Source organism: Odontesthes bonariensis, chromosome 17 (genome assembly GCF_027942865.1).
Source record: "Odontesthes bonariensis isolate fOdoBon6 chromosome 17, fOdoBon6.hap1, whole genome shotgun sequence".
Lineage (NCBI taxonomy): Eukaryota > Metazoa > Chordata > Actinopteri > Atheriniformes > Atherinopsidae > Odontesthes > Odontesthes bonariensis.
This window is the reverse complement of record NC_134522.1, coordinates 13,670,522-13,698,091: the sequence shown is the minus strand read 5'-3', so window position 1 is coordinate 13,698,091 and position 27,570 is coordinate 13,670,522. Positions and strand designations below refer to the sequence as shown.

At 41.1% G+C, this 27,570-nt stretch overlaps 1 protein-coding gene across 2 annotated transcripts; it reads left to right on the top strand.

The window, feature by feature from the left end:
- The first annotated feature begins 11,006 nt into the window (after positions 1–11,006).
- Positions 11,007–26,253, top strand: grhl1 (grainyhead-like transcription factor 1). Of its 2 annotated transcripts, none has more exons than XM_075448824.1 (16): positions 11,007–11,170; positions 13,300–13,489; positions 13,720–13,790; positions 14,761–14,894; positions 14,982–15,217; positions 15,793–15,875; positions 16,198–16,354; positions 16,453–16,564; positions 17,522–17,616; positions 19,436–19,679; positions 20,294–20,421; positions 21,757–21,785; positions 22,014–22,099; positions 23,265–23,350; positions 24,029–24,093; positions 25,080–26,253. In XM_075448824.1, exons 1-16 carry the CDS (start codon positions 11,151–11,153, stop codon positions 25,192–25,194), a joined length of 1,851 nt encoding a protein of 616 aa, XP_075304939.1. In that variant the 5' UTR covers positions 11,007–11,150; the 3' UTR covers positions 25,195–26,253. The 2 variants fall into 2 exon arrangements, with proteins under 2 accessions (XP_075304939.1, XP_075304938.1); XM_075448823.1 differs by having other exon boundaries at positions 22,011–22,099.
- Positions 26,254–27,570: the final 1,317 nt, after the last annotated feature.

Here is a 27,570-nt window from a genome sequence, read left to right as displayed (position 1 = left end):
AGTCTTTAAAAACAGGTGGTTGTGGATGAGGAGGTAAGCACATGTATGTAATCACACACACAAAGTGAATCCTTACATGACCATACAAACAAAAACCCCAAGTGACGGTTAGCCTAATCCACCTCGTTGACTGCACTGATTTCTCAGCTCCACCCTGGGATGGACTGAGGACAGAGGTGTTGCTTGTTTAACTGGTCTGTGGATCAGTTGACAATAGACATCCATGTTAGGGTGTTGTTCCAGCAGAAGTTTCACACTCCCACTGACCAAAATATGACACGAACAGTCACAAACACCGGGGTCAGAGGTCACCAGATTTGTGGATGAGATGCAGAGATCAAAACAGCTGACAAAACCTGATGGAGTTCTTACACGTATGATTTGTTTTAAGATTAGTATTAACAGTAGTCAAGATGTGATGCTTCAAGTGAAACATATTTACAAAGATTTTAAAAAATATCATTAATCAGTTAATACCACCTCTACATTTTTACACGAGTTACATTTTGTATTTATTCTTTACCTTCGAAGTTATTGAACTGAAAGGAAAATTTGAGTGTGTTCTAAAATAATTTTGAAAATGAACAAAAAGTTCAACAAAAAAAAAGAAAATTCAATTTAAACAAGGCCATTGCATATTAAGCATGACATTAAGTTATGGATCGGGTCATGTTGTATTTTGAAGAGGATGTCATGTTAAATAAGAATAATGAAAAGTGTTATTCAGTCATTGTCACAGTCGAACTAATCAATCAAAATCAGAGTTTTATCTCACGCCCTCCCCAGGCTCAGTGTCTTGGCTTTCTTTCAAGTGAAACTCATTCTGCTCTCTGTCTGGGCATGACGTTAACTTCTCTTGGCCGTCTTCTCTCTTGCTTGTAACCCTTTTTGCGAGCTCACAACAATGTGGAGATGTTTCTTGAGTCACTTACCCAGAATAAAACACATTGAGAACAATTTCATCTCAAATAAAACTCTCATGGATTCGCCAAACATGATGGATTCAAGAACAACAGCGTGAGTGCATTCACAATGAAAAAAAAATCATTGCAAACTCCAGCATTTGGGCAACGGTTGGTTTGAAAACAACAGAAACCACTGCAGGTACATACATGCCCGCAAAGATCCTGCTAACTGTATCGCAACAGAGAGACTCCATAATAAACTGTATGAGTGTGTGTTGGGATACATTAAGTAGATAATCCCTAAGTGACATTTCTGCTTTATCACTTCTGCCCGGCTTCCATCTTTGACATCCGTCATTCACGGCCAGCACAGATAACGTTTGATTTCTGCCTTTTATTTGCAACATTTTCGAATGGAGCCATATAATCTATCAGACTTAATGTCCAGGTAAAAATATGGTGAGGATGGCTATATATTCTGCACACATGTCTAGGTTTAATAATTCAGTCTATTAATCCAGAACAGCCAATCAGCTAACAGTGAGTATCGAAATAAGAACTGGTGGAATAAAAGGTTTCTTTATTGAACTGAATAATCATGTAGTCAACAGCATTAAGACAAACTAGGATTAGAAATGTATTTAAATAAGAATCTATATCTCTCAGTGAAACAGAGAGCAGGTCTGATGACCAACCAACTGTGACCACATCATGTCCCCTCAGTGAACTTAAGCCAGACTGAATTACATAGTGTTACCCCGAGTTTCTCAATGGAAGAAGATACTTCATGTATTTTTGACTGTAGAGACAATGAATAATACTTCGAACAGATTTATACGAAGCTAAATCAAAACGTCTGAGTAGATTTTCCAGAAAACATTTTGCTTTATTTCCTCCTTCCTCTGAAAGATACATTTCAGGTTTGACGGCAGATTTCCTCAGAAAGGATTCCTCGCAGCTGACTTCCTGAGTCACGATGTTTGTGCGGGTGTAGCTGAATGTATGCAGGAGTATGAAAGTCATGACTCTTGGCTCACATTGCTTTTGTTGGACTGATTAGTTTTCATTTTTACTCTGACGACTATTCTCTGAACGGCTTCTAAAATGTGCAACAACATGTAAGTCATGCAGGGATGGAAAGTAACTGAGAACATTTACAAATAACCTTACATCAGAATAATTCCGAAAATCCTCTTTAGCCGCGTCTCCACTATGCAGTCCGGTACGGGTCGGTTCAGAACGGTTCGCTTATTTCAGTGTTTCCACTACCACAAAAGCGTACCGGTCCCATGGTACCCATTACCATTTTTGTAACCCTTCTGCTTGGGGTACCTAGCACACAGGACTGGTTCCCCTGGGGAGGAGCCAAAGCACTGCGAGCTGGTGATTGGTCGAGCATATGATGTCATTGCGCAGCGTGGCGGATATCTGAAGCACAACCGAGCACAACAACACACCCGCGCCATTTTTAATGTCTGCTTGCAACGGAGTCTGGAGTGCTGAGGAGGTGCAGGCTCTGCTCTCCGTTGTTGGTGAGGAGGCTGTACAGCGGGAGCTCGATGGCGCTGTGCGAAACGAAAGTTTTCGGAGTCAGCTATTGCGCTGGTTTGTTGTTGTTCCACTTGTGTCGCAGATTATATGCCGTCACGTCTTTACGTAAATCGACTTAGTGACGCTTCGGCACGCACTCCGCCCACCCCTGAGGGTCCCTTTTGTACAGTGGGAACGCAAAGCTGACCCCAAAGCGACCCGTACCGTACCGATACGAAGTGACCCGAACCGTACTGACAGTGGAAACGAGGCTTTTTATGCAAAACATGACATAAAATGACAAATAAGAATTTTGCACTTCTGAAATCTAGTTAAAACCAGTTTTGAGCATTTTCAATGTCTAAAAATCAAGTTTTTAATCCACTCAACGTGTCCATTTAGGGCTTATTGTGTGCTACAAGACATATGAGTACAGTCATCTATCACCACAGCTGAGGATTTCTGGCTAAGATTTCTGCTTTCAATCTGCAGAGCACCACCTGGAGTCTCAGAAAGGTGACGGATGTTCTACGTAGACTATTTGGAGAAATACTGACTACCTGCTGTGTGGGACAAAGTTGTATGAGGTGTGAGATTCAGCTGGTAGAGTTGCCGTCTTTAAACCGGAAGGTCGGAGGTTCAATCCCCGTGTCGAAGTGTTCTAGGACAAGACACTGAACCCCACACTGCCTGTGATACGTTCATCAGTGTGTAATTGTAGTGAAAAAGGGGCAGCTACTCCTGTACTATACTGTATATAGAGTACATATATAAATATATATGTGATAAGAAGCACTGTATGAGTGTCGGTGTAAATGGGTGAAAAAAAAAAAAAACACATTTAAAGCTTTTTAAAAAGACAATATATCAGTGTGGCACATGTACTGAGCATTGGTTGAACAGAAGCTCGAACCAGCTGGCTCCCTGGTCCAAAGAACTGGCGAACGGCCACATCATAGCAGAGTCAGATTAAACAGGAAAAGCCAGTCTCATCTGCTGCCAGGGAGATGCGTGTGAGGCCAGATCAGCATATTCATAAACCCCAACTCATTGAATGAGAACATGGACATAAGCAATGATCTTAAGACAACAATTGTTCCTGTCCATCAATCTGGGAAAGGTTATAAGGTCGTTTCCAAACAATTTGGAGTCTTTTAGTCTACAGACAGTTGCATTTTTCCCAGGAGTGGACATCCCAGCAAGTTCACCCGAAGGACAGATTGTGCAATGCTCAAAGAAATTGCGAAAAAAGAAAAAAAATTGAAAAGTTCCAAACAGAAGAAAAAGACTGAACAAGTATAGTTTGCTTGGAAGGGTTGCAGGTCTATCAACCAAAAATAGCAGCACAGCTTAGGTTTGCGAAGTTGAATCTGAACAAACCGTAAGACTTCTGGAAAAAATTTCTTTGAGCCAATTGTGCCGATGTCTGGCCACAATGCGAAGTGCCCAGTTTGATGAAAACCAAACACAGCATGTGAGCACAAACACCTTAAACCAACTATTATGCACAGTGGTGGGGGTTGAGGATTCAGGCTTGTTTTGAAGCCACAGGAGCTGGACACCATGAACCCCTCTGTATAAGTATTCTAGAGTCAAGCGTGAGGCCATCTGTCTGACAGCTAAAACTTGGCCAAAACTGTGTTATGCAACAGGATCCCAAGCACCACAGGAAAATAACAACAGAATGACTGAAAAAGGAAATTATCAAGATGCAATTGCCCAGAAAAGTCCAGACCTCATGTGATTTGACCTTAAGAGAGTTGTGCATAGAGGAATGAGCACAAAATGCAATGAACTCAAGCATCAATGTAAAGAAGAGTGGGACAAAATCAATCGAAAAGAGATGTGATGAAACTCTTAGAACACAAAAGGGATGTCATTTCCTTTTCATTTGACTATATTTTAAAGAGAGAAACCTGTGCATTTCTCTTCTTAAATGCACTTATCTGAAAGCTATGGTTTCAAATTGCTTTGGCTTGATAACTAATGTCAAAGTGTAGATAAAATACTTCCTTCTCTACAAACTACGGCAATAAAACACTTCTGTATGTACGCACTACTTCATCCTACGCAGTGATGATACTTTAAGCACATTAAGGGGATAATACTGTCTGCTATCTGCGTTAAAAAAAGATACGCTGTGATTGCTGCTTTTTTGTGGTTGAGTTAGAATCAATCACGGCAGAAACAAAACTGGACTGGGAGGCTCAACCAGGTAACAAGTAGCAGAGCTTGTTTGGCAGTCTCTCACACTTCCTTCAACAATAACCGCCCTCACTGAAGTCGCCTCACCGGTCCCATCCATAAACATCCTCCCCCCCATTCAGCTTCCATGTGATGAATGTGAACACACATTGTTGTCTTGTTGTCTATTCTTGAGTTGTACTTGTAAGTCACAGGACTACAACGAGCGCAGCTGAACAATTATCCATAAAAGAAAGGAGGCAAAAAGAGGACTTTGTTTGACTGTGTGTGAACATCGTAAAATTGAGATAATATGACGATTGTTTGGAAGCACACCTATGCCAGCAGATCCAGACAAAGTCGCCTTTTTCTCATCTCACATCAGAGCTCATCTGATCCCAATTGAGCAGCAGAAAAGGTGGATTTACTCACATCTGCACTCTGACAGCACTCGAGTTAGTGCAGAGGCTAAATATAGAAAGGCAGCTTTACATCAAATATTCATTTTGGAGTTAGCAGAAGCAGAGCATCATTCAAAATGATAAGTGTGAAGCTGAATTGTTTCTTGGTTGGGTCAATTTTAAGATTACATCTAATCTGAAAAGTAATACAACTTTTCTCATTAAATCTATGTTTCTGGGTGTAGTTAAAATGCAAATGTAAAAAGTTCCCATGTTTCTGAGTCTTAAAATAGCATGATGTGGCCATGACTGAACTGGAATGTTGTGTATTCTGTTTGCCAGCATTCCTCAAACAACAACACTGGCTGTAAAGGCCTCACACTTCTAACAGGTAGTGAAAAAGAAATAGGCAGTAATGTGTCAGTTTAATTGAAAAAATATGTGCCAATCACACTGGTAACATGGCAAAACAGCTGCAAAGAGTATGCATGGAGGAAGATGGATTCAAGAGATAATCGTACAAAACTGAGTGTTTTCCCTTCAATTTAATCATCTAATCAAATGCAATGGAGAGATGTTTGTTGCCTTCATGAATCCTAGATTTGCTCGTAGAAATGTCACAATACAATGCTCATATTACTGTGTGTGAATACCACCACAACAGTTGTCATATTCCACCTTTAAAAGAAACTCCTACAGGAAAAAAATGATTTTGTTGAGACTTTAGAGTGAAGAAACAAAAGATTTGTGTCACTTTTTTGTAAATTTCTGACATCCACTTTGTAAATCCAGCATGGGAAAGATAAACAGGAGATTATTTCTCCATTTCTCCACTCTTCTCCATCAGTTGTCACAGTGCGGATTGTTGGGAGTTCTTTTCCATTTAGTAATTTTTTTCTTTTTACCAAGTTGATTCATTTTATGGGATGTTTTCTCTCTACATTTAACCAAACCACCTCTGATCTTTCTGCTGCTGTTAGGATATTGGTCATAAATAGTCAAATAGAGAGAAGTTTACCAGAAGATGGGCTGATGATTCATCTTCTAGCATGACAGCAAAGACGAGACCGGATGGCGTGGCTTCAAAACAAGTGAAGGAGTCCAAATGTTTTCTGAAGTTACTCTGGTATACCTGTATTTTATGCATACTGTGTAATACATGTTTATTTATCCATAAAACATCCATAAAACAGTTCAACGATTGATTGAAGTTGGTGTGACTCATCTCAATAATTTTAAATCTCTGCTCTTGAAAAGCAGTTGATCTACTCTTTGACATTTTCCTTTGTAAATCCAGCAACAACTTCTCCCTGTTAAAGCTGATAATGACTTTTTTCATTACTATGAAAAAGTGAAAATATAGTCGTATATACAAATATTCTTATATCCATAGTCACGAAAAAATAATGATACATTTATTTCTGTTACATGTATTTCTGTTCCAGGACACAAACCAATGGATTGAGTTTGATGAGAGATTCATGTTTCAATGCCACTGTGTTAATATACAAATCTAACTGGTGTTCAGATTTGCTGAATAAGTCCACAGTGACATTTATTGTGTTACTGTGGTTAATCGTGGATGTCCAGCATTTTAGTTCTTGTTCCATTTTTTAATCAAACTCATGAAAACATTCTGTAAATACACAAGATTTCCACATGAAAATATACCCGTGCGCTATGTTATTTATCAGAGATTGAAATGTAAGTTATCATCCCTGCTCCACAGATGCAGTTTCAGTTGGCCACCTCAGTCCCATTTCAGGCTAGAATGGAAATAAGTTCTTCTCAAGCAAGAAAATTTGGTCAATTTTTGAAAATTTCACACCAAAATCTTGGGAGTTTGCAGCCTTTCAAACTGTTGCAATACATGACACTGTAATAGATAGAATGCACATTATGTTGTGCATGGATTGATTTCACACATACCCAAAGTTCAAAACCAAGTTCAGAAAAAGCTAATTGTATAACATATAGGGAGTCAGAGGTTCATTAATACGACAATGGCATAAAGTGTCAAGCTTTTGCATGAGTCATTTTCATGAGGTACAACCTTCACATAACAGTTCATGTGACAAATATTGTGAACAATAATAATGTCCTCTTTAATCAGTCTGAATGGTCAGTCACATCCACAGCTCAGGGCTAAAACATCAGCAGTGTTTTGAAACTAAACACACAGACACAAACACTCCGGCAAGAATCCCGGAATCCCATCACACCTGGAGAACGCACAGACCTGCTCCCCTCTGAGTGTGTGTGGGAGTGTGTGCAGATTAACACCAGTGTTTTAGGGGTCGTGGAGCAGCATGCGGGTCTGCTGTGCCCTCAGTGCCTGTGACTGTTTTTACTGTAATCAGTGGGAAACAGTGTGATATCATCTAACCCAAGCCTCAGCAAAACATAGCAAAACATTGTGACCAACCCACTGCTGTGTGTGTACGGTCTTGCTGAGTCAAATCTAGAATTAGAGGGAGAAATACCAGACAACCTCTATAATCAGTAAATAAGACTGTCCTATACAGCCTACAATGCTTTCGTAACTGCTCCTTGTGCAGATGGGATGTCAGTTAAAATTTGGATTGGCAAACAACATGATAGTGATGTTAAAACACATGATCATGGCACTGTCTCATAATTCACATAATTCAGACTGTCATATGCACAAGCTGACAGACCAGTGCAAATCAAACAGAGCTCAGAACAGTTAGAATCGCTGTCAGCTCTAACAAGTGCTCACATGCTGGACAAACGGGGGACGATTTGCATCTCATTTTCATCCCAGTTTGTTGCCTGGAGTGAGGCGGGATGGCATTAACTGCCTTCTAGGATGTAGGAGGTAACGGAGCAGCACAGTGGGGGTGTACTGACAGCGGTGAAAACAATCTTCCTGAAGACTTGCGTTGTTGAAAACTGTTAGAACCTGCTGCTTGTGCTTACAGCACCAAAGACTTTTCAATCTTCTTTCAGTGTCATCTTATGAGATCATGTATTTGCCTCTGGCTGTTGAGCACGAGAAACTGCAGCAAGCCGTGAGCGTGGCCTGGTTTCACCTCTGCTCAAGAGCAGACTTTAATTGAAAGCTAAAAGGGATCCCTGAGTGGAGGCCCGGAGGTTTTTCTTTTTCCTTTGGGGAGTTTTTATGCTTACCCCTCTTCTTTTTGTGAGATAAAGGAAGAAGTAAAGTTTCATCAGGTGACTCCTTTTCACATCAGATGTCACTATGGTTTTCATTACTAAAACTGCAATGCAAAGTAGGAAAGCAACTGATGAAAGCAAACAACTGCATTTTTTTAACAGGTGGATTGCTCACACTTTCCAGTCTCATAAGGAGAACATTCATTTAACCTCAATCGTGCAGCTTACCGAAAAGGCTCAAGGAGTCAGGAGGCCTCTGATCTTAAACTCAAAAATGGGATATTGTTGGTTTCTCAGAAACAGACACAAAACAGCCAAACTGAGATCCAGATAAAGTGTAAAAAAGAAAAGAGATGCACAATGACCACAATTAGACACGAAGCTACCATAAAGGGATACAAAAAGTTTAAAGAAACATAAAATGGCCACAAACTAAAAATGAGACAAAATCACTCAAAGTACCAGAGAAGAGTTACAGAGGGATTTAAAATTAGGATGTGAGACACAAAAAGACAAAAACTAAATGCAAAATGACTACAAAGAGAGACTAAACAACCAAAGTATGATCAAAATGGCGAAAAAAGGGACAAAACAAACAAAAGATTAGACAGAATATGACCAACATAGTGATGCCATTAAATGAGGCGAAATGACCACCAAGTGACATGAAACTCTGTAAAAGATCTTTAAAATACATAGAGGCCCAACACAAACACAAATCCTATCTGTATGATTGTCTTGTGTCTCTTTCAGTCAAGGCATCTTGCTCCTCTTTCAGATGGGCGGGTGCCTCTAGCACAATTTTTTTCCCCAGGCCTTGTTGTTTCAAAATCCACCCATGGCCCTGTTTGGAGACCTGTTGGTTAATATAGATTTACAGCATTTTTTTCAAGCTGAGTGATTTTTAAGGATAAGAGAAATATAGTCATTTGTTGTTGAGCTACAGCACTGTAACTCATTCTTAACACATCTGTATTCATTCTGTGCTCCAAACTCAGGACGTCTGCATAAATATTTTTAAATAGGGAAGTATCTTAGAACCAGCAGGTCTTTTACCCACTTTTTTCCCCTGCTTTGATCTGTACAACGCTTCTTTTTTGTTTGTTTCCCGCTCTGTGGAGTCAGCATCTTCACCATCAGCAGCTCTGCCACATATTCTCAACTGACCGTTTCTCTTTCTCTCACACACAAAAACCCCACACATCCTCCTATCCCTCCATCACTGTATTATCCCATGTCCTCAGTGCAAACACAAACAAGCTCCAGGAGAAGCAGGTGTCCCTCCACTGGGATAAATCAACAGTAAACCAGGATCCAGGAGGAGGAGGAGGAGGAGGTTGTCACTGCGTGTTGGTTTGTTTTAGTTTATCTGGGATGTGGGGGGATGGGTGGGGGCTTACGTTCAGTTTCTACCTGTGTGAAGAGAAACTTTGAATATAGCTGATAGCATCTTTTAAGCCTCCTTTGTCTCTAACAAAGCTGCTTGTTTTCACTCAATGTTTCCTTTTATCTCATCTCCGTTTGTTTCATAGTCAGCCAACAGATCACAGCTCACTGCAGAGTATTACTGAGTGAAGGAGTTTTATGTCAGAGCCGTGTAAAGAACAAAATAGACAGATAGATGATAATTATCTTCAATTTGTATTCCATATTTCTAATGTGATTGTCAGTAACATGCTTCTGTTCATAGCTGCGTGATGTTTTACTTTGTCAGTTAAAAAATGCCCACCTTCCACAGCCCCTCATTGTGGGCATGCCATTCATCATTTCATTTCACGCTCCTAATAATTTGGAAGGTTTCAGGAACAATTTGCCTGCAGCTGTGCACGCTGATGGTAATCTGTCCTTCACGAGTCTGTAAACAGCCTTTACTGCGATCTTCTGGTAGCAGCGACACTGGGGGGGTTGTTGATTGTTACATCACAGTGTGTAAGAAGAATGGTTATATAACCTGACTTTTTTTTATTCACTTCTTGAGTGCTTTGTGGCACAGTACTAAATTTAAGCATGTCTGCTTTTGACTTTTAGAAGCACAAAGGTAAACGGGTTAATCGTGCTCCGAGTAATTTATCGATTACACCGGGGGTTTTCAAAGTCTGACACAGAGAGCGTTCTATCACGTAAAATTTGAAAAAGACTCAACACTCATCTCTCCTTGTCAGTTATTCTGCCTATATAATGCCTATAGGATCAGGATGTGTTTGTGTAATCTTTACACTCAACAGATGAGCAAAGATAACCACACATCAGACATTTCAGTTATTCTTTTGATATTATACTTCCCTAAAACTGTTTGGGGGCCCCCCTGACGAGGCCCGCCTCACACTTGTCAAACCTCTGGACTTTGCAGGTGCAGCAACTACACAGTTGGAAAAATGTAGAAGTGTCCTTTAAAAACACATTCTCTCTCTGTGTAAATACAAGTCAAATGAATGAGCTCTTGGACTACAGCTATCTGTGGCCTCATTAGAGACAATCCGGATACATTTCTAAAGTTGAAGGCTAAAATAATGAGATTCCACACTGCACAGTCAGTGCATGGCCGACAGATAAATATATAGAACCTCCATCCTCATGAGCTTTAATCATCTTATACCCTTCAGTAATATATTTTTTTCAGTGGCAATTTGTATTTCTAATATTTTTTCCCCCAAATTCAACCCAAAAGGATTCATCTTCTGTCTCTTCACAGCTTCAGGTATAAGCCATCAGTTGAGCCTATCACAGCCACAGTCGGGATAATTGACAACAAGGCCCCGCCCCCCGTCCACCTGTAATCCAATCCGCGGCCTCGGCACAGGTAAAACCGGCCTTAATTTTTAAGCATTGCCCCAAATAAAGCAAGAAAAGCCGACAAAACCCGTTCTCTCAGTAGGGGACACCTTGTTTGTTGCCACGGCCCTCATCCAGCGGTAGCGGCGGAGTTTTCCACGGTAAAGAAGAAGGGTCGGATTTTCAGTACCAACTAGAAAGTCCAGTTCGACCAACCAAGATGTCACAGGAGCATGACAAGTAAGTTGTCCTGACTCTCCACATCCAGCCTGCACAACGACCACGTTTACGTTATAAGCTTATAATATTCCCCTGGATTTCAACATTGCTTTTGCGCTGTTTTCTCAGATTTGTTTGATGGCACAAGCGAGATTGTTTTTTTATTTCTATTTTTTATTTTAAAGGTCACACTCCGTCTCACCTCTGAGCCACGACTCCTGATATTTTAAAATCTGTTCCGATTTTTGTTTAAGCATCCTTTTAGGATAACCCTAGCCTCTTTTTTTAATTTCTTTTTTTCCCCCCCATGGGTAAATTTCTCCCAGACACCCGACTGCCAAGCGAGAAGGTGATCACAATCTCATAGTTTTCCCATGGTGTAACTCCGCTTATTTCACCTGTCATGTTGAAGCATGTACAGGTGTTTCTCCACCTGTCGTGTCCCGTGGTGGAGTTGGGCGGTTTAGTGTTTGAGCGCAACTTTTCACGGTTGTGTTGACGGTTTTAAATATGTTTGCTCAGGAATAAATAGAGATCAGCGGTGAGCTGTCAGCCAAGGAAACTATCTCTGCAGGTGGTGTAACAGTTTACGCGTAAACGTATTTTATGTTCATCTTTTTAAAACTAGTTATTGTTTTGTTTTTTGCTTGTTTTTTTTTTTTTTTCTGGCAATTTTTTTCCGTCAGAGATTTGCCGTTAAAACTGTATTCTGTATGTATTTTGAGGACAACGACAAGGAGACTTTTGAGGGGAGTGAAATTGTACACCTGTTAGGCGTTGGCCCGACTACTAACACAGACAATGTAAGCAAGCACCGGACTATCTGAAGTCGTAGTGGATTTTACTCGACGTGACAAAAAGAAAAAAAAGATGTGTGGTTGAATTAAAAAAAAAAAATAGTGTTAAATAGTAACAGCAAGTGACCCCTTCCCTGAGCAGTAAACACGTATCCGTTTTCGCATAAATTAAAAGGGACAGAAGTATGTGAGCTGTTGACGCCTCATTACAACCTACATCTAATTTTCATGGGTGCCTAAAAAGCAATCAACCTCAGTTTTGTTTTAGCAATGGATTATATTACCCCAGTATTCTTGACACAAAATAAGGGATCTTATCGGGTTGCTTTTATGAATGGCACAATTAGATATAGGATTACTAATTATTACTTTGAGAGGAGAAAAAAGCTCCATTTGTTGTAGATACTTGACATAGAAACTGGACAAGATCTGTTCACTCATTATCGTGATAACTCAGCAGGTGGATTTTATGGTAGCATGACTGAAGGTGTCCTATTATTAGGTTTGACATGTCTAAGTGCAAAGATGCTGGGTAAACAGTCCACTTTACTGTAAACAGACAACTTAGGTGGAAACGTTGCAGGAACGCTGGCTATGTGATACATCTGCCGAGTTCTGGATCACTTTTCTTTTAATGCACCTATTCAAGTTCAAGAGCTTGAAGTGAACTATTTTACAGCGAAAGGTTCAAGTAATATTTCAATAAATTGGTGAAAGTATGCGTTATTCTTGTATTTTGAGTCCCCCAGCTCAGTCCGGTTTACAAAGCCGTGACCCTCGAGGCCTCACAAGATGGAAGTGGAAGAGGAGGAAAACGATGCAGGCGGCGACTGTCCGTCATAGCACATGATTACATTTTCGCAAACAGGTTTTCTTAAAAATAACAGCAGCTAAGTGCCGTTGAAACACAGGAATGCAGCAGGGTCAGGTGCGTCACTTGCGGCCAGCTTCTCAGCCAATGAGAGAGCCTCAAATCAGAGCTGCCACACTGGACGAGCCTGTAGCGCATCTTTTGTCGGGACGCCTTCGCAGTGGGGTGGCTGAGATTTGTTGCACAATCGCCAAAAAGCCTGAACAACGTGTCCTGCAGATAAAGAACCTCTACACGGTTGATCTACCGCACTTATAACCAGTTCGTCTGTTTTTTAACGAGGCTGTGATTTTAGTTTCTTTCCACTGGGTGCAGTTAAATGCCATTGATCCCAGCCCCATACATCAGCTTTTTTAGGTATTTATAAAGTGTATGGATAATGTTTATATTCAACAGATGACATCAACAAGACTTAAAAGGCACATTAACATCTTATTAACAGATAAGTACACAGTAACTAAAATGACACTTCCTGTGTGCAGTAAGCGTGCGGTCCTGGTTCTCCAGAACAAGCCGGGTTATGGTGCCCAGCGTCGCTCCTTCACCACAGAAGATGAAGCCTGGAAATCCTTTCTGGAGAATCCTCTGACAGCTGCGACCAAAGCCATGATGAGCATTAACGGAGACGAGGACAGCGCTGCAGCACTCGGCTTCCTCTACGACTACTATGAGGTATCATGAAATTTCTGTAAAACTCAAAGTTTTACATTATTTCCTACAATCTTGCAGCCTTTATCCATCTGATCCTCAATCATAGTGACACCCAACCATTAAACAACATATGCTAGGCAGAGCCTATGTCATGTAACTGATCTAGCTGCCCATATAGACAGCAGGATGACCCATGTTGTTGGATGTGATGTGGTCAGACGCTGAGCGGCTGTGTTTACCCTCACATGCAGGTGCCCAAGGACAAGAGAACAATACAGCCCAAGACAGATTCACTGGTCTCTGATGTGGATCCTAACAAAAGGTAAGCGGCAGACCTCTCCTAATACCACCCCCCTCTTTAAAAACAAAAAGGAAAAGAAAAAAAAAAGCACAGCGAAGGGCAAAGGTTTGAAAAGAAATTTCATCATCAAAACGTTTCTGTTCCCACCTCCGCACACTTCTAACCTTGGCGGGGATGCTTCCAAAATAGCAAACAATGCATTTCAGAATGAAAATCAACCAGGATAGCTTTGAGTCTGACTCATTAGACATGTTCCTCTGCTGAAGCTAAAACATCATACCTGCGTTCCTTCAAACATTTACAGTCACACAACCAATGACACAGAAAGATATGTCATAGAAGGGCTGGAAACTGCCAGCGTCCAAGAAAACCTTTAACTTCAGTCTCTGAAGAAACATGAAATAAATACAATTTAGGAACATAAATCTTAAGGCTTTCTCGATAAATTACTGTCTATGCTTTTACGTTTAACACTATTTACAGAAAATAAATTGTCGCTCATGTGTTTTGATCAGGATGCTTTAATACGAGCAGGCAGAGAGGGTGGAGACCGAACAGATACACGATTGTCACCTGTTCGTTTCCAACAGTTCATGTCAAAAACTCACTGGCTATTGTAGTGCATTCACTTGTCCTTGTGATTCTTTCAGTGGTCCAAATTTAAATCTAACTTGTCTTGCTTTTGCTGAGCATTTTGCTCATGCTAATTTAATGCAGGGACTACCATATTCTGACTTGCCTGTCTTACACAGAGTCTCCACATTGGTTCATCTGGTCGTAATGGGTTGATTAATGAATTACAGCAGGATAAAATAACACAAAACCTATGATTGAACACGTCATAAAACCTCTATGTCACTAATTGGGAAAATACTTTATTATGACTGGGCACATTTGTGTAAGTTGTGTAAGTCTGAGGCAGTTTACAGCATTTTTACCTGATTTAGTGCAGTGCGACACAGAAAGTGTGAACCACTTTTCTTCACTGCAGGCACCAGATTCAGACCAGACACTCCTTAGTTCCCCTCCAGGAAACTGGCATGGACAACAGGATCCAGGTCCTCAAAGCGCCTGTCAATATTCTACAGCTGACCCAGGACAAGAGGGCCCATTTCCACTCACCAGGTCTGTTCCCATTCAGTAAGCTAACCAGACAAAGAGACTTTAAAAAGATGAAAACTGGGAGTCATTTTGCTGATTTTGTTCACACAGACACAACTGTCACAGTTTCCATCGCCACAATGCCAAACTACCCACCTGTCAAGACAGAGGTGCCCAGCCACGGCTTCTCTGTGACCGTGCCAAACAACTGCTCTGAAACCGACGGCCATGTGAGCGTCTTCGACCGCCAGATCACCCACAACATGGTCCAGTTCAGCCCCGGCGCTCAGTCCCGTACGCCACCTGACTCCACCTTCTCTGAGAGTTACAAGGACAGTTCCCAGGAGGTGAGTGTTTCGATTCCCCCTCATTCTAAACTCTGCTAATGCTCTCCCTACAAACCCCCCTCCTCGTTCCTCTCCTTCACTTTCCTCTCCTCTCTCAGATCTCTCCCATCAAACAATAGGATATTCACCTGATCCCATGGAGCCAGCGGTGGGCTCAGCCTTCCCTGGTTTTATTTGAACATGCCAAAATAGTGGCCAGTGTGTTATTATGCCATTGTCTCACCAACACAATAAAGTGCTGTACTTTTCTCGTACAATAGTCAAAGCCTTTTCTCTATCCTCTTTTTAACCTGGAGGGGAATTACCTCAGAAAAGAGTAACCCAACAAAACCCCTGCACAGGACAGGAGGGGTGGGGGGTGGCATCAGAACCGATTTGAACAACAATCTAAATGCGAATGAAGGGCAACAGCATATTAATAATAGCTAAACAACCAGTTATAACTGGTCAAAAATAACACGGGAGACACTAGATTAAAACACTGCCTATTTACATGAGTATATGTGTTATAAAGAATTGCTCGATTAATCAATGTTTCCATCTTCTTTTTCGGGTGTTTTTTTGCTGCGTTGCAGGTGTTTTCCCTCCCTGGAGAGCTCCAGTTACGCATGGCTTCCATGACGCCCGAGGACTACACTCAGTTTGACACCGTGCCGGGGTAAGTCGCACTGCTGTCGACCCACTGCCACACCGTCATTCAACCCTGAACACAAAACAGCAGAATGGCCCCATTCATCTCAGTCACAGGGGAGACACCAGACTCCCATCCATTAAAAAAGACATGAGTCTGCACACACCAGTTCCACACGCTGATTTCTGGTCGGGATTTAGCAGCAGCAGCAGCCCAGTGAAGCTCTTTTCTGAAGTTTTGTTATTAGAAAAACACAAAACGATCCAGTTCTGCTGAAAATAAAGAACGTGTATTTGTGTGAAAACTTCTCTCCATCATTTTTGTCCTGTCATTTCTCTCTCTATGTTAGAAATAACTTTGAGTACACTCTTGAGGCGTCCAAGTCTTTACGACAGAAGACAGGTGACGGGACGATGACGTACCTCAACAAGGGACAGTTTTACCCGATCACCCTCAGGGAGGCTGACAACAAAGGCATGCAGCAGCAACCGATCACTAAAGTCAGGGTAAGAAAGACGAACAAAAAAACTGATCTTGTGCCATTTATTATTATAATGCAAGACTTTGAGATTTTATAGTGCATCTGTGTTTGTCCCCTTGTCAGAGCGTGGTGATGGTGGTGTTTGGAGAGGAGAAGTGCAGAGACGATCAGTTGAAACATTGGAAGTATTGGCACTCTAGGCAGCACACGGCTAAACAGCGGTGTCTCGACATTGGTAAGATCCCAAAAAAATGTTAAAGGTTCATATGAAACTTGTCCAGAGTTTTAAACAATGCGATATAAATATATTTTTTTTAAAAAGGAATCCTTGTGGGCAAAATGCACAGGATTCAGATGCACGGCTCAAATGCTCTTAGTGCTGTCCCCCTGCAGACTCTCAGAAGATGGCAAATTAGATTAAAAGTGGGCTTTTAGGGGGCGGTCGGTGGCGTAGTGGGTTAAGCAGCCGCCCCATGTTCAGAGGCTACAGTCCTCGCTGCAGCTGGCCCCGGTTCGAGTCCCGCACTGAGCGGCCCTTTGCGGCATGTCTTCCCCCTCTCTCTGCCCCCTGCTTCCTGTCTCTCTCCAACTGTCCTATCATTAAAGGCATAAAAAGCCCAAAAAAATACTAAAAAAAAAAAAAAAAGTGGGCTTTTAGGAAGGGGAGCGTTGAAGTGACTGGAGCAAAAAAACATGGCTCGTTTCAGAAAGGGTGAACTGATGGGCCGGAACAAAATAATTAAGCGATTATGTTTAACTGCAAATCGCACAAAGCTACGCAGGAGGACCACGAATAAGAAATGGGCCTAGTTGGTCCTTTTTAAGCTGGCATTTGAATATAAACCAATTGAGATGTTAGAGTTTTAAGAGGGATCAAGCAGATTAATCCTCCTGTGTCTGCACAGGTGAGTTGCAGTCTGAAAGAACGGCTTAGCAGGCAGAGGTGTGTCGTTTCATTGTTTCTGCTCTGTTCCGATGATGGTGAGGGATTATTGAAACCCTCACAAATCTCTGCCTGACCTATTGATACTTCGTCAAAGAAAAAACAAACTCCTAGCTCTTTAGAGTCGTGTGTCAGTTCTTTTTTTCTTTTTTAAATATCTTTGTTTTCACTGATCATTTTGCCTCTGCTAACTATGCTTTCAAATCACGTTACTGCAGAGGATCGATAAACTCTTATTTGTTGCTCCAGCTGACTACAAGGAGAGCTTTAACACCATCGGCAACATTGAGGAGATTTCCTACAACGCCATTTCCTTCACCTGGGACACAAACGAGGAGGCCAAGGTAAGACGATGAGATAAACAGTGACTCACCTCCTCGCACGATTTTGCAGACATGACACTGTTGCTAACATCAGGGCAGATATTAACTTTAAACAAACTCCACATGTAAGGGCTGCTGTTTGCTCATCAGTGGTCATGTAAAAACAAGTAGTGTTTGACAAATAGAGTCACCGGTGATCCGCAGTTCCAGGAAATGGTTTTTCTAAACTCTTAATGTGAGCATGGAACTTTTAATATCAGCATGCTTAAAATTCTAAACCAGGAATGGACACAATGTGCCAGAAGTGTGTGAGAGAGAGAACTACAGTTTCAGGTCCCATACCCCCTTTAATCTGTGATCATAAGAGATCCTTCGAAACAGTGGTTAAAGGAAAAAAGTGAGAGTTTTGCCTTGCTGTGCCCCCTCCTTCAGTGTGTTTACGCAGGTTGTGTAACAAAGACATTTGTGTGAGTTTCCTGCGCTCTGCTCTTACATTCTTTACTCATCCAACGTGCCAGTCACCTCTATTGTGAAGCTGCGCATTACGGTATTTCTGCACACCAGACCTCAGCAGCAAAGAGTCAAGAATGAGGAAACTCAGCAGGGGGTACAAAGACAAGATTGGACAGTTGGCGAATAAAATCCTGTTCGACTGGTCGGACAGGGGATGGAAAGGAGGAGCTCCCGTCCTCGACTCGACTTTAAGATGCTCAGTGGTGGCCTCTAACACTTCCACTCTCTGTCGCTGACATGGACCGACAGGCAAACTCCCGCTCGTCTCCTTCAACGAGCAGCTTCTTTCTGAAGTAAAATCTTTACAAAGTCACGTGCTCAGACCTCTTCGGCAAACACCAGGATGTCTTTTGCACCTCGAGGCCTGTGTGTATAGGATGTTCATCCTTGTGCGTTGTCATTAACTCATCATGCGTGCAACCACCCTGCCGTCACATAGTTTAAGCATCTGTCATCAATAAGGTGTTGGATTACAAATGAAGATAGGTTTGTTAGTGTACATGGATGCATGTGTGTATTTTAGAGGAGCAGCAGTTTCAGTTCAGGGGACAGCAGACATTTTATTTGCCGCTCACTTTCAGATGATTGTAGGTTTAGGCTTGAATTTAGGGGTTAGGCATTTTGTTGTGATGCTTATGGTGAAGTGAGGTGAGACACACAAACGTTCGTATGTGTGTGTGTGTGTGTGTGTGTGTGTGTGTGTGTGTGTGTGTGTATGAGCAAGTCTGTATACATGCGGTCTGCCCTCAGGGTTTACAATTACAATGGAGCATATATGTACAGTATTTGTGGTGTATTTGCGAAGGGCAGACCCTCCTATGTTTTTTGTCTTTGTTTGTCACCTTTAAGCTCTCCTTATCCTCTAATGTATTATATCTTCTTAATAAAGAATAAAGTATACAATTCTGCGAACCCAAAATACAAAGAATGACAGCAGAGCCTATGAATAGTTTTTCGTACATTAAAATTTTTTTTATTTTCATCTATATAACTGGTTTAAAACTTTATCTTAAAAGTTAGTTTTAATTGCTGATGAGATAACAAAGAACAGTCAGGTTTTTTTCTTTTCTTCAGAAAAATGATAAAATAGTTGTCATAGCAGCTGTTTTCAGACCTCCTGATATGTTGCTGTTGCTAAAGTTAGCCAGTAGATGGCAACACAGGACTGAGCTCAGAGGCACCTGCTGCAGGAGGCCCTCGCAGTGTGTGATATGATACGAATGCTAAAGTTAAGAGAACGGAAACTGCTATGGTTTTAGTGTGACTTACTCCAACTTTTAGGATTCACATCTAAAAGTATGCCAATGCTGCTACGATCTGTTCACAGATCTTCATATCCGTCAACTGCTTGAGCACCGACTTCTCCTCTCAGAAGGGGGTGAAGGGTCTTCCCCTGAACCTGCAGATCGACACATACAGTTACAACAACCGCAGCAACAAACCCATCCACCGCGCTTACTGCCAGATCAAAGTGTTCTGTGACAAGGGAGCGGAGAGGAAGATCCGAGATGAGGAGAGGAAACAGTCCCGCCGAAAAGGAAAGGTGCCCGACCTCAACCCTGGCATGAGCTGTAAGTCATGAATACTCCTGTAAACTTATCTACGTGCATTCTCAAGTTCATTCCAACCCATTCAGTAATGTATTATATATAGATATTATACCTGCTTAACCTGCTTCCACATCATCTTTTCTGTCCCCAACATGCATAAATGAGTCATTTTATTTAAACATTTGATCAAGTGACAACTTAGAAACCCTTATAACAAATATCACCAGACACTTTTAGTTTTTTTTAGCAAAGATTGAATAAATAAAACTATAATCGACCCTCTGAAGGCAACCTGCCCTGCACCAAACAGCCAATAGATGGCGTTAGCAACAAGCTTAAACATTGAGGAGCATCAAGCAGGGAAAGGGCCAATTATTACAGTCAGGAGTAACCAGGAACCAAACCCTGAACATGGCAAGAGTAAATATTATATCTATACATGCCAAGTTTCCATAAAGATGTAGATTTTTGTTGACATATTAGCTATAACTACTTTATACTTTTATGTAACAATATTTCGTGTTGTGTTTACAGCTTGCTGTGCTGCCACGAAATGACCATACGAATCTGTCAGCAGGCTTTAAAACTTTGACTTAATTACTTAATAAACTGTATTTCACTGCTTTTTCTCTCAGTTGCGGACGTGAAAGTACCCATCCTCCAGAAACGCAACGATGTGACCATCTTCAAGATGATGACCGATCTCGAGACCCAGCCGGTCCTTTTCATCCCCGACATCCACTTTGCTAACTTCCAGCGCCATGTGAGTACCAGCTCTAGACACAAAAGTCTAACACTGTTTACGACAGTATGGAGGAACCTGCCTTCCACTGCGTTTCCAAAGATAAACATTAATCTCTACATCGACTGGCCATTTGTAGAAATCTTAGGTGGTCCATAAACAGTTTGTTTTCCACCCTCCACCCACCCATCTGCCAGCTGGGTCGAGGTGACCTGGCCGCCTGCTAGTTGGCAGGAACAGATAGTTCTTGTTTCCAGCTTTTGATACCAGTCCTACAAAAACTGATGGCAAGCTTTCAGACTGCTTACTCACATGATGAATCATTCACCAGTGACTCAAAACAAACATAGCTCGTACATCCACCTTCATTTGTTTTTTTCGTACGCTTTCTGTGAAGAGAAAAGACAGTCTTGAAGGCAGGGAGAGGAGTGCAGCTTTCTTATCTATTTGTGGACGATGTGTGGTTCAGAAGTAATAAGTTAGCCGGGAATGAGTAAAAATGCAGATAAATGCCGAAACTGCGTGCAATTTGTCAAGTTTTTTTTTTTATTATCAGTTTTGAACAGCAGCATCGTGTCCTTTCTGAGCGTGGACTCTGAGCTTTGCTTCCAGCAGCAAGCACGGACACTTCACATGGCACGTACAGGATGAGCACGACACCCACTTACGTGTGTGCGTGTGTGTGTGTGTGTGTGTGTGCAAGAAACACACCTAAGCTGCACTCTAAAGTTCGTAGAGCTTTAAGGTTTTCTTTGACATGTTTCAAAGGCGGCTTTTTTTATATATTAGAAATGACTGTCCATGAGAAATTTGACATCTTTAAGACTCGTGAGTTGAAATGACTGATTTGTCTTTCATTAAGTTTGCCCTGCTACCTTCAGGGCGGACAGAGGGACAGCAGGTTATTTTTGGGGATGCCAATAACACTGAACTTGACTGAGACTCTCCAATCTGTTTCTGATATACGGAGTTTACCGACTTTGTTCTCAGAATAGAAATCTGTTATCAGCAGTGATTGCGATCGATACGGTCACAGCGCAAAAGGCTCACAAGCTTCACAAGTGTTGCATCACGTATATACAAATATGTATATATATATTTATATATATACACATATTGTTTGCTCATGATAGAGATAAAGGAAAAACAAATGGGACAACACAGGAAACCATTTGGACTTTGCTGTTTACTTTGCCTTTGACCTAGTGGACTGATGTAGCTGCAGCTAAAGAATTATCATCTCGGTCTTCACATTGTTAAAATCCTATTCATGTGCCAGGCATCACCAGTATTTGATAACAATAAATGTTAAGCTGATCGGCAGCCGATGTGGTAACTTTTCGTTTTTTCTTGCAGCCCTTCTCAACAGAAGATGGAGAAGACAGGTGAGTTCACTGATTTCACACGTGCTTTACAGCAGTTTAGAAACTGAGACCACCTTTGACCCCTTCCCAGTAAAAGCCATATAGGTGTGCATTTGCAGTTTCTAGGAAATGGTTGTGGGCTTCGAGTGTCATGTGTGCTGATGTTTAATGGCCTGTTAAATGGTTGTTACATGTTACGCCCATTTAAACCGGTGCTTTTTATGTTGCGTTTATGCTATCCTACAGCAGCTCAGGCATGAGGAGATTACCCTTCAACGATGAGGAGTTTGGTGCACCCCCAAACAAGATGGCAAGAGTGGACGAACCAAAGAAAGGTATTATATTTGCATTGGTGTAGTGGAATGTGAAACTGCAGGGCCTTTGAGTGATGCTCTTCTCTGGGGCTAAAGCCTGATTTATGCTTCAGGCGCAAAGCCTCTGACGCTCGGACGCAGTGCCTCTGCGAGCGTCAAAATCTTGACCACTCCAGAACCATAACCATTGCAGAACCATAACATGAAAAGCGGTTCGCGACCAGAGCAAAGCAACACGTCAAGACGATAGACGCAGAAGTATAATCCGCCCTTAAATCAGTGTGTTGAAGTGTTTGCTGCAAACAGGCCTCTCAACCAACCCCCAATCCCACCCAACACCCAACACCACCAACACCACCAACACTCCCTGGGCCATGTGATTATTCCAGGTCTTTCAAAACACACAAACACATGTGCCTCAGGCCTCCATAGACCTAACAAATACCACCGGTCACTCAGTGCAGGCAAACAAGCTGTGCCCTCTGCCCTAAATGCTATTCATAGGCATACGTCAGACTTTTCTTTTTGCTACTATTACAGATGCAAATACAGTTGTTGAAAAGAGGAAAGTTTTAAAGAGCAAGGCTTTAATTATTTTTTTTTTTATATATATAAACGAGTTGTGTAATGTCAATAACTTCACAAAGCCAAGATAAGCTTTGCAAGATAAGTTCTTGCTGCAGGTTTTCAGTTTGAAGTCAAACCACATGAAATTATTGAACCTAATCAGGTGCAATCCAACCCAATCAGTAGACCTCGGTTGTCTCGGGTTCCTAAGAAATATTGAGTGGCTCCCTAAATACTCCTTTTGTACTAGATAATGTGTATAGTTTAAAAAAAATGTCCTATTTACTCTTTGAGTTTGTCAATTATTGGGCTTCTTTTTCTTTTTTACCTGTCGGGCCTCTTGGAGTCAATCAGTTAAGCTGACTGATTAAAAGTTCACTCCGTTTGTTGTTAATGTCATGTTCAGACTTAAATTCTCAACATGTCACAAACAAATGTAAAGAAGTCACAAATGCTTTAAGACCATTTCAACTTACACAACTTAAGTGACTGCTTCAAACGGATAATATGCCATCTTCATTTTACCCAAAGCTTCATGAATATTTTCTTCTTTTTTTATAGTCAGATTTGTGTTGCTTGTCTTGCTTTGACGCCTGCCTCCTTCTTCTTCACCACACAGTCCTGCTGTATGTGCGCAAAGAAACAGAGGAGGTGTTTGATGCCCTCATGCTGAAGAATCCCACGCTGAAAGGCCTGGTGGAAGCTGTAAGTTGTACTCGGTGCATAGGACTTGTCTTGTGGACTGGATGTTCCTGTTTTATGCTGGTGTTATAAACTTTGCACGTAGAAGCGTGAAGCCCTGCTCTCTCTGTGTCTGAGCAGCTGTGTAAGGGCTAAATGAGCTGTGACAGGGACAGGAGTGGATTGGGGAAAGTCAGAAGTTGTTTTAGTTGGGGCACAGGGGGACTGTAAAGTCAAGAGAGGGGGCAAAAGGTGCTCGTCAGGGGAGGGACGGGACAAAATGTTTTTGAAAGCAGAAATGGGAAGTAGGTAGAGAGAGAAAATGTTGGAACAAAGGGTCTAAAAGAGGTCACTTTTGGGGTTATCTAGTTCAAAAAGAAAAGAGCACGAGGGTTACGTACAGCAGTTTCGTAAAGCAACTGGATCTGAGAGATATGACTGCTCTGTTTGACAGAGTAGACTTATTCTTGTGTCTGTCTTTGTTTTGCTTTATTCATGTGGTCCAAAACCTGGCCCACCAGCTTTGTGGGGCAGGTTGCAGGACCACAACGCTGAACGACAACTGTTTAAACGGCCGTATGAGGTTCATCATTCAGTTTTAGGGTCAGGGTTTGTTGGTTTAGCTCTGTCAGTAGTACAAGAAAAACAAGGATGTGCAAGTGATAAGAATTTAACACTGACATGTACTTTTTTCTCAACCAGATTTCTGATAAGTATGAGCTGCCCTTGGAGAAGGTTGAAAAAGTCTACAAGAAATGCAAGAAGGGGTGAGTCGGTCATTAAATGAATTCTGTTCCAGAAATGAATTTGATGAATTTATATATTCAGAGAAAAAAAACAACTTTCATAATTTATTTATGAATGTCCTCTCAGCTTTGCTCAACTGAAATGTAGTTTTAACATTCATTTTTAGCTCTTCCTACTTACAGGGATATTAAACCCAAGATAAACACAATGGGTACTTTGACCCAGGAGGTAATGTTTGCTAAATTGTGAGTTAATTGTCCAGTCAGCAGTGAGTCTTGCCGTTTTGAGTTCATTAAGTCGTATGACCTGTTTGAACAGACCTACACAAGCTAAACTGGTAAAACCTGTAAGCTGAAAAAGAAGTAGGTGGGTTGATCATGCAACGCTTCTGAACCAAGTAGGGCAAGTGTCAACGGAAAGTATGCCAGACTTGGCTGTAGTGGATTTGTCCTTCCGCATGTCCAAAACACTTGAACTGCCAACATATCCCCAAGTTGTTGTCATGTATATGGCAGCGTCAATGTCCCGTGACAAGATGCGAGACCAAAGGCTACTAAAATTTGCAAGCTGTAACTGTGTACTTTTCCAACACCAATCGTGTACCCGACTCCAATGAAAGAAATCCCAAGTGAGGGAAGGAGTTCAAAAGTACTGTGAAAAACTAATCCAGAACTAGGGATCTCTTGCTTGACAGTCTGCTGATTAATACTTTCCACCATCCCCCTGCTTTATTCCTATATTGAGTGTCAAGGATCAACATCATCATGCATTGAGACATTTACCTTGACGTTGTCAGGTAGCGACTCAAAAGCTGCATCTTGATAGGGAAATTGGTACATAGAGGACATAAGGTGGGAGTGATCAGCTCAGAGCTAATCTCAGTTCAGTTTGTTTACCAAAGAAAGGGAAAAGTTTCCTCCACACTTAAATTCAACGTTATGAAAGACTTTTTTGGGGATGGCGATTAGATCAGTAAAACGCTAACCAAACCTTTTCGTGCCAACAGTATTTTAGTCCACATGGACGACAACATCATCAAACACTACTCCAACGAGGACACCTTCCAGATCACCGTGGAGGAGCTGGGCGGCATGTACAAACTCACCCTCACTGAGATCTGACTTAGTGGTCCCAAACATCATTGGAGGATAAATAGAGCCGTCAGGTTTACACTTCTGGCTATGCGGTGATTATGGACTTGATCTGAAACTCAAATCGTGTTGTCTTTTCTTATTTTTTCTGTTGTCCAACTGCTCTTTAAGAAAGTCCAAAAAGCGGTGCGTTTAATACGCCAGAGCTCCTAACAGGCAACGATGCTGGTTAGAGATGTAAGTTATACATGTGATTAATTGTAAAGCTTTTTTTTTGTGTATAAGAATTAAGAAGTGAGGATGTGTTTGATGGTCATGACACTTTTGTATTTAGTGAGAACATGAGCTTCACCTCGGTTATTAGTGCCTACTTTTGTACATACTGTTCAGGTTTGCAGAGCAGTTGTAGAGCTGCTATACCTCAAGCTATGCAAGCAGCAGAGTTTGTTTATTCATATGTTAGAATTTTTATTCTGCGAATATTGCAGCATCTTTCCCCTCCTAATGCCACAGCATTGATGGCTGCAGTCTGCAAAGTTTGGCATTTTGCGCAGAAAAAGATGAGTTAATTGTTGATGGAGCCTCAGTGGTTCAGTGTATTAATACAAAACAATATCACAGTATTTGGAATATCACCGTAAAGTTAAGGTAGAATATTGTAAATTTTTGTATTTTATTTTTTTTCAGCATAGGATACATTTTTTGTAATAATGTGGCTTAAAGGATGTTTTCCCTCTAAATCAATTGAAATAAGAGCCTGTTTGTAAGTATTACATAATTTTTATTGGTAACATTGCTAAAACACAGCCACCCTTTCCCTGTAGAGAAGTCAATTAATACTCAAAGTGCAATAATATCTAGGCTCAGGTATTCTTCAGAACATAATTCTCCTTTATTGGCATAACCACAAAATAGAATACATGCTGATTTTCTTAAATCGAAATGTTGTTGTATATATGATTTGGAAAAATGGATCTGAATGCGATCCTTTTTTTGTAACTCAGTACTTATTGTGTATATATTTATTAAGAGAATGGATGTGGGTAATTGCATATATAGCCAATTTTCTATTAAACCTATTAATATAAATGTCTATTTCCCTTTTATATGAAGTTATTTTACCCTTACATGTCAAGGGACAGAAAGGTAAGAGCGTTTTAATGATTCTTCTGTTTCTGTTTATTTTTTGTAAGAATTTTATGCAAAAAAAAAAAAAAAGCCCAATAAAAGCTCAGTAGCTGCCAAAAGACATTCTGTTATAAATTTTCACTTACTGCTTTTCAAGTGACGGATTACGTCACGTGATAGATTAGGAAGCTCCATATATGCCTGGTATAATCAAATAACTATAGGTCTGTAGGAGGGTGAACTGTAGCAGAAATTAACTGTGTGCGTCCACAGGAGCAGATGTCTGGGCATCAACTCGAAGCCTGCGTGCAGGAAATGGACACGGTGCATCGAAGCTGCTCTGTCGGAAACCTGGCCACAAATTTCCACATACACCCTTTAATTGCTCTTGATTCTTGAGTGATGCTGACATTAATGCTGCAGTTGGGATTAACTGTAACAGCCTTTAGTCATTCTCTAACCTGTCATCAGAGCCACTATTTCGTAAAAAGGAAAAAATAAATGTCCAATATTTTAGGGCAAAACAAATAACACAGAAAAATGAAAATAACAAACAGTGGAGGAATTGTCAATCATTTGCTGCCGATGTTACTCAAATGGGGAATAGTTACACAAGTTGCTACACAAGATGCTCAACCTGACATTCAGTGTTTTAACCAAACACACTTGGACACAAAGAAACATCAGTCTTGCACTTTGAATTGTTTTGTACATGAAATGTGCTATACAAATAAATTTGATTTGATATGATTTTGAATTAGTGGACGACCTGCTCCACCACCTGAGTCATGGCAACAAATCTGAAGACACTAAAGTAATTCAACGTAATCTCTTCTCCTCTTGCTCATCGACACGCTTCTTTGGTGATCATTATATCATATCATTTCCACTCATAAACTGAGGAGTGTGAATCAGCACAGATGACTGTGGAGTTACTTTTGTGTCTCTGTCATGCAATCGGTATAAGTAAACGCCTGGAAAAAAGCTTTAAAACAAACAAAAAAAAAAAAAAAAGCAGCACTTTTTGACTGAAATGTCAATCCAAAAGGTGTGTTTTCTCTGGCCAGATGAGACTAAACCACTTACGAATCATTTCTCCACATCTTACATTCATCACTCACAACACTTAATTGTCATTTATCATTTATCATCTTGGTAAAGTGGCATCAAGACTGGTGGCAATAAATGATGACGTGATAATATTTGAATAGTGCAGTGGAATGATACCCTGTCGGTTGTGTTGTTAGCCTATATTTACTTTTCTTTTCAATTTACAAA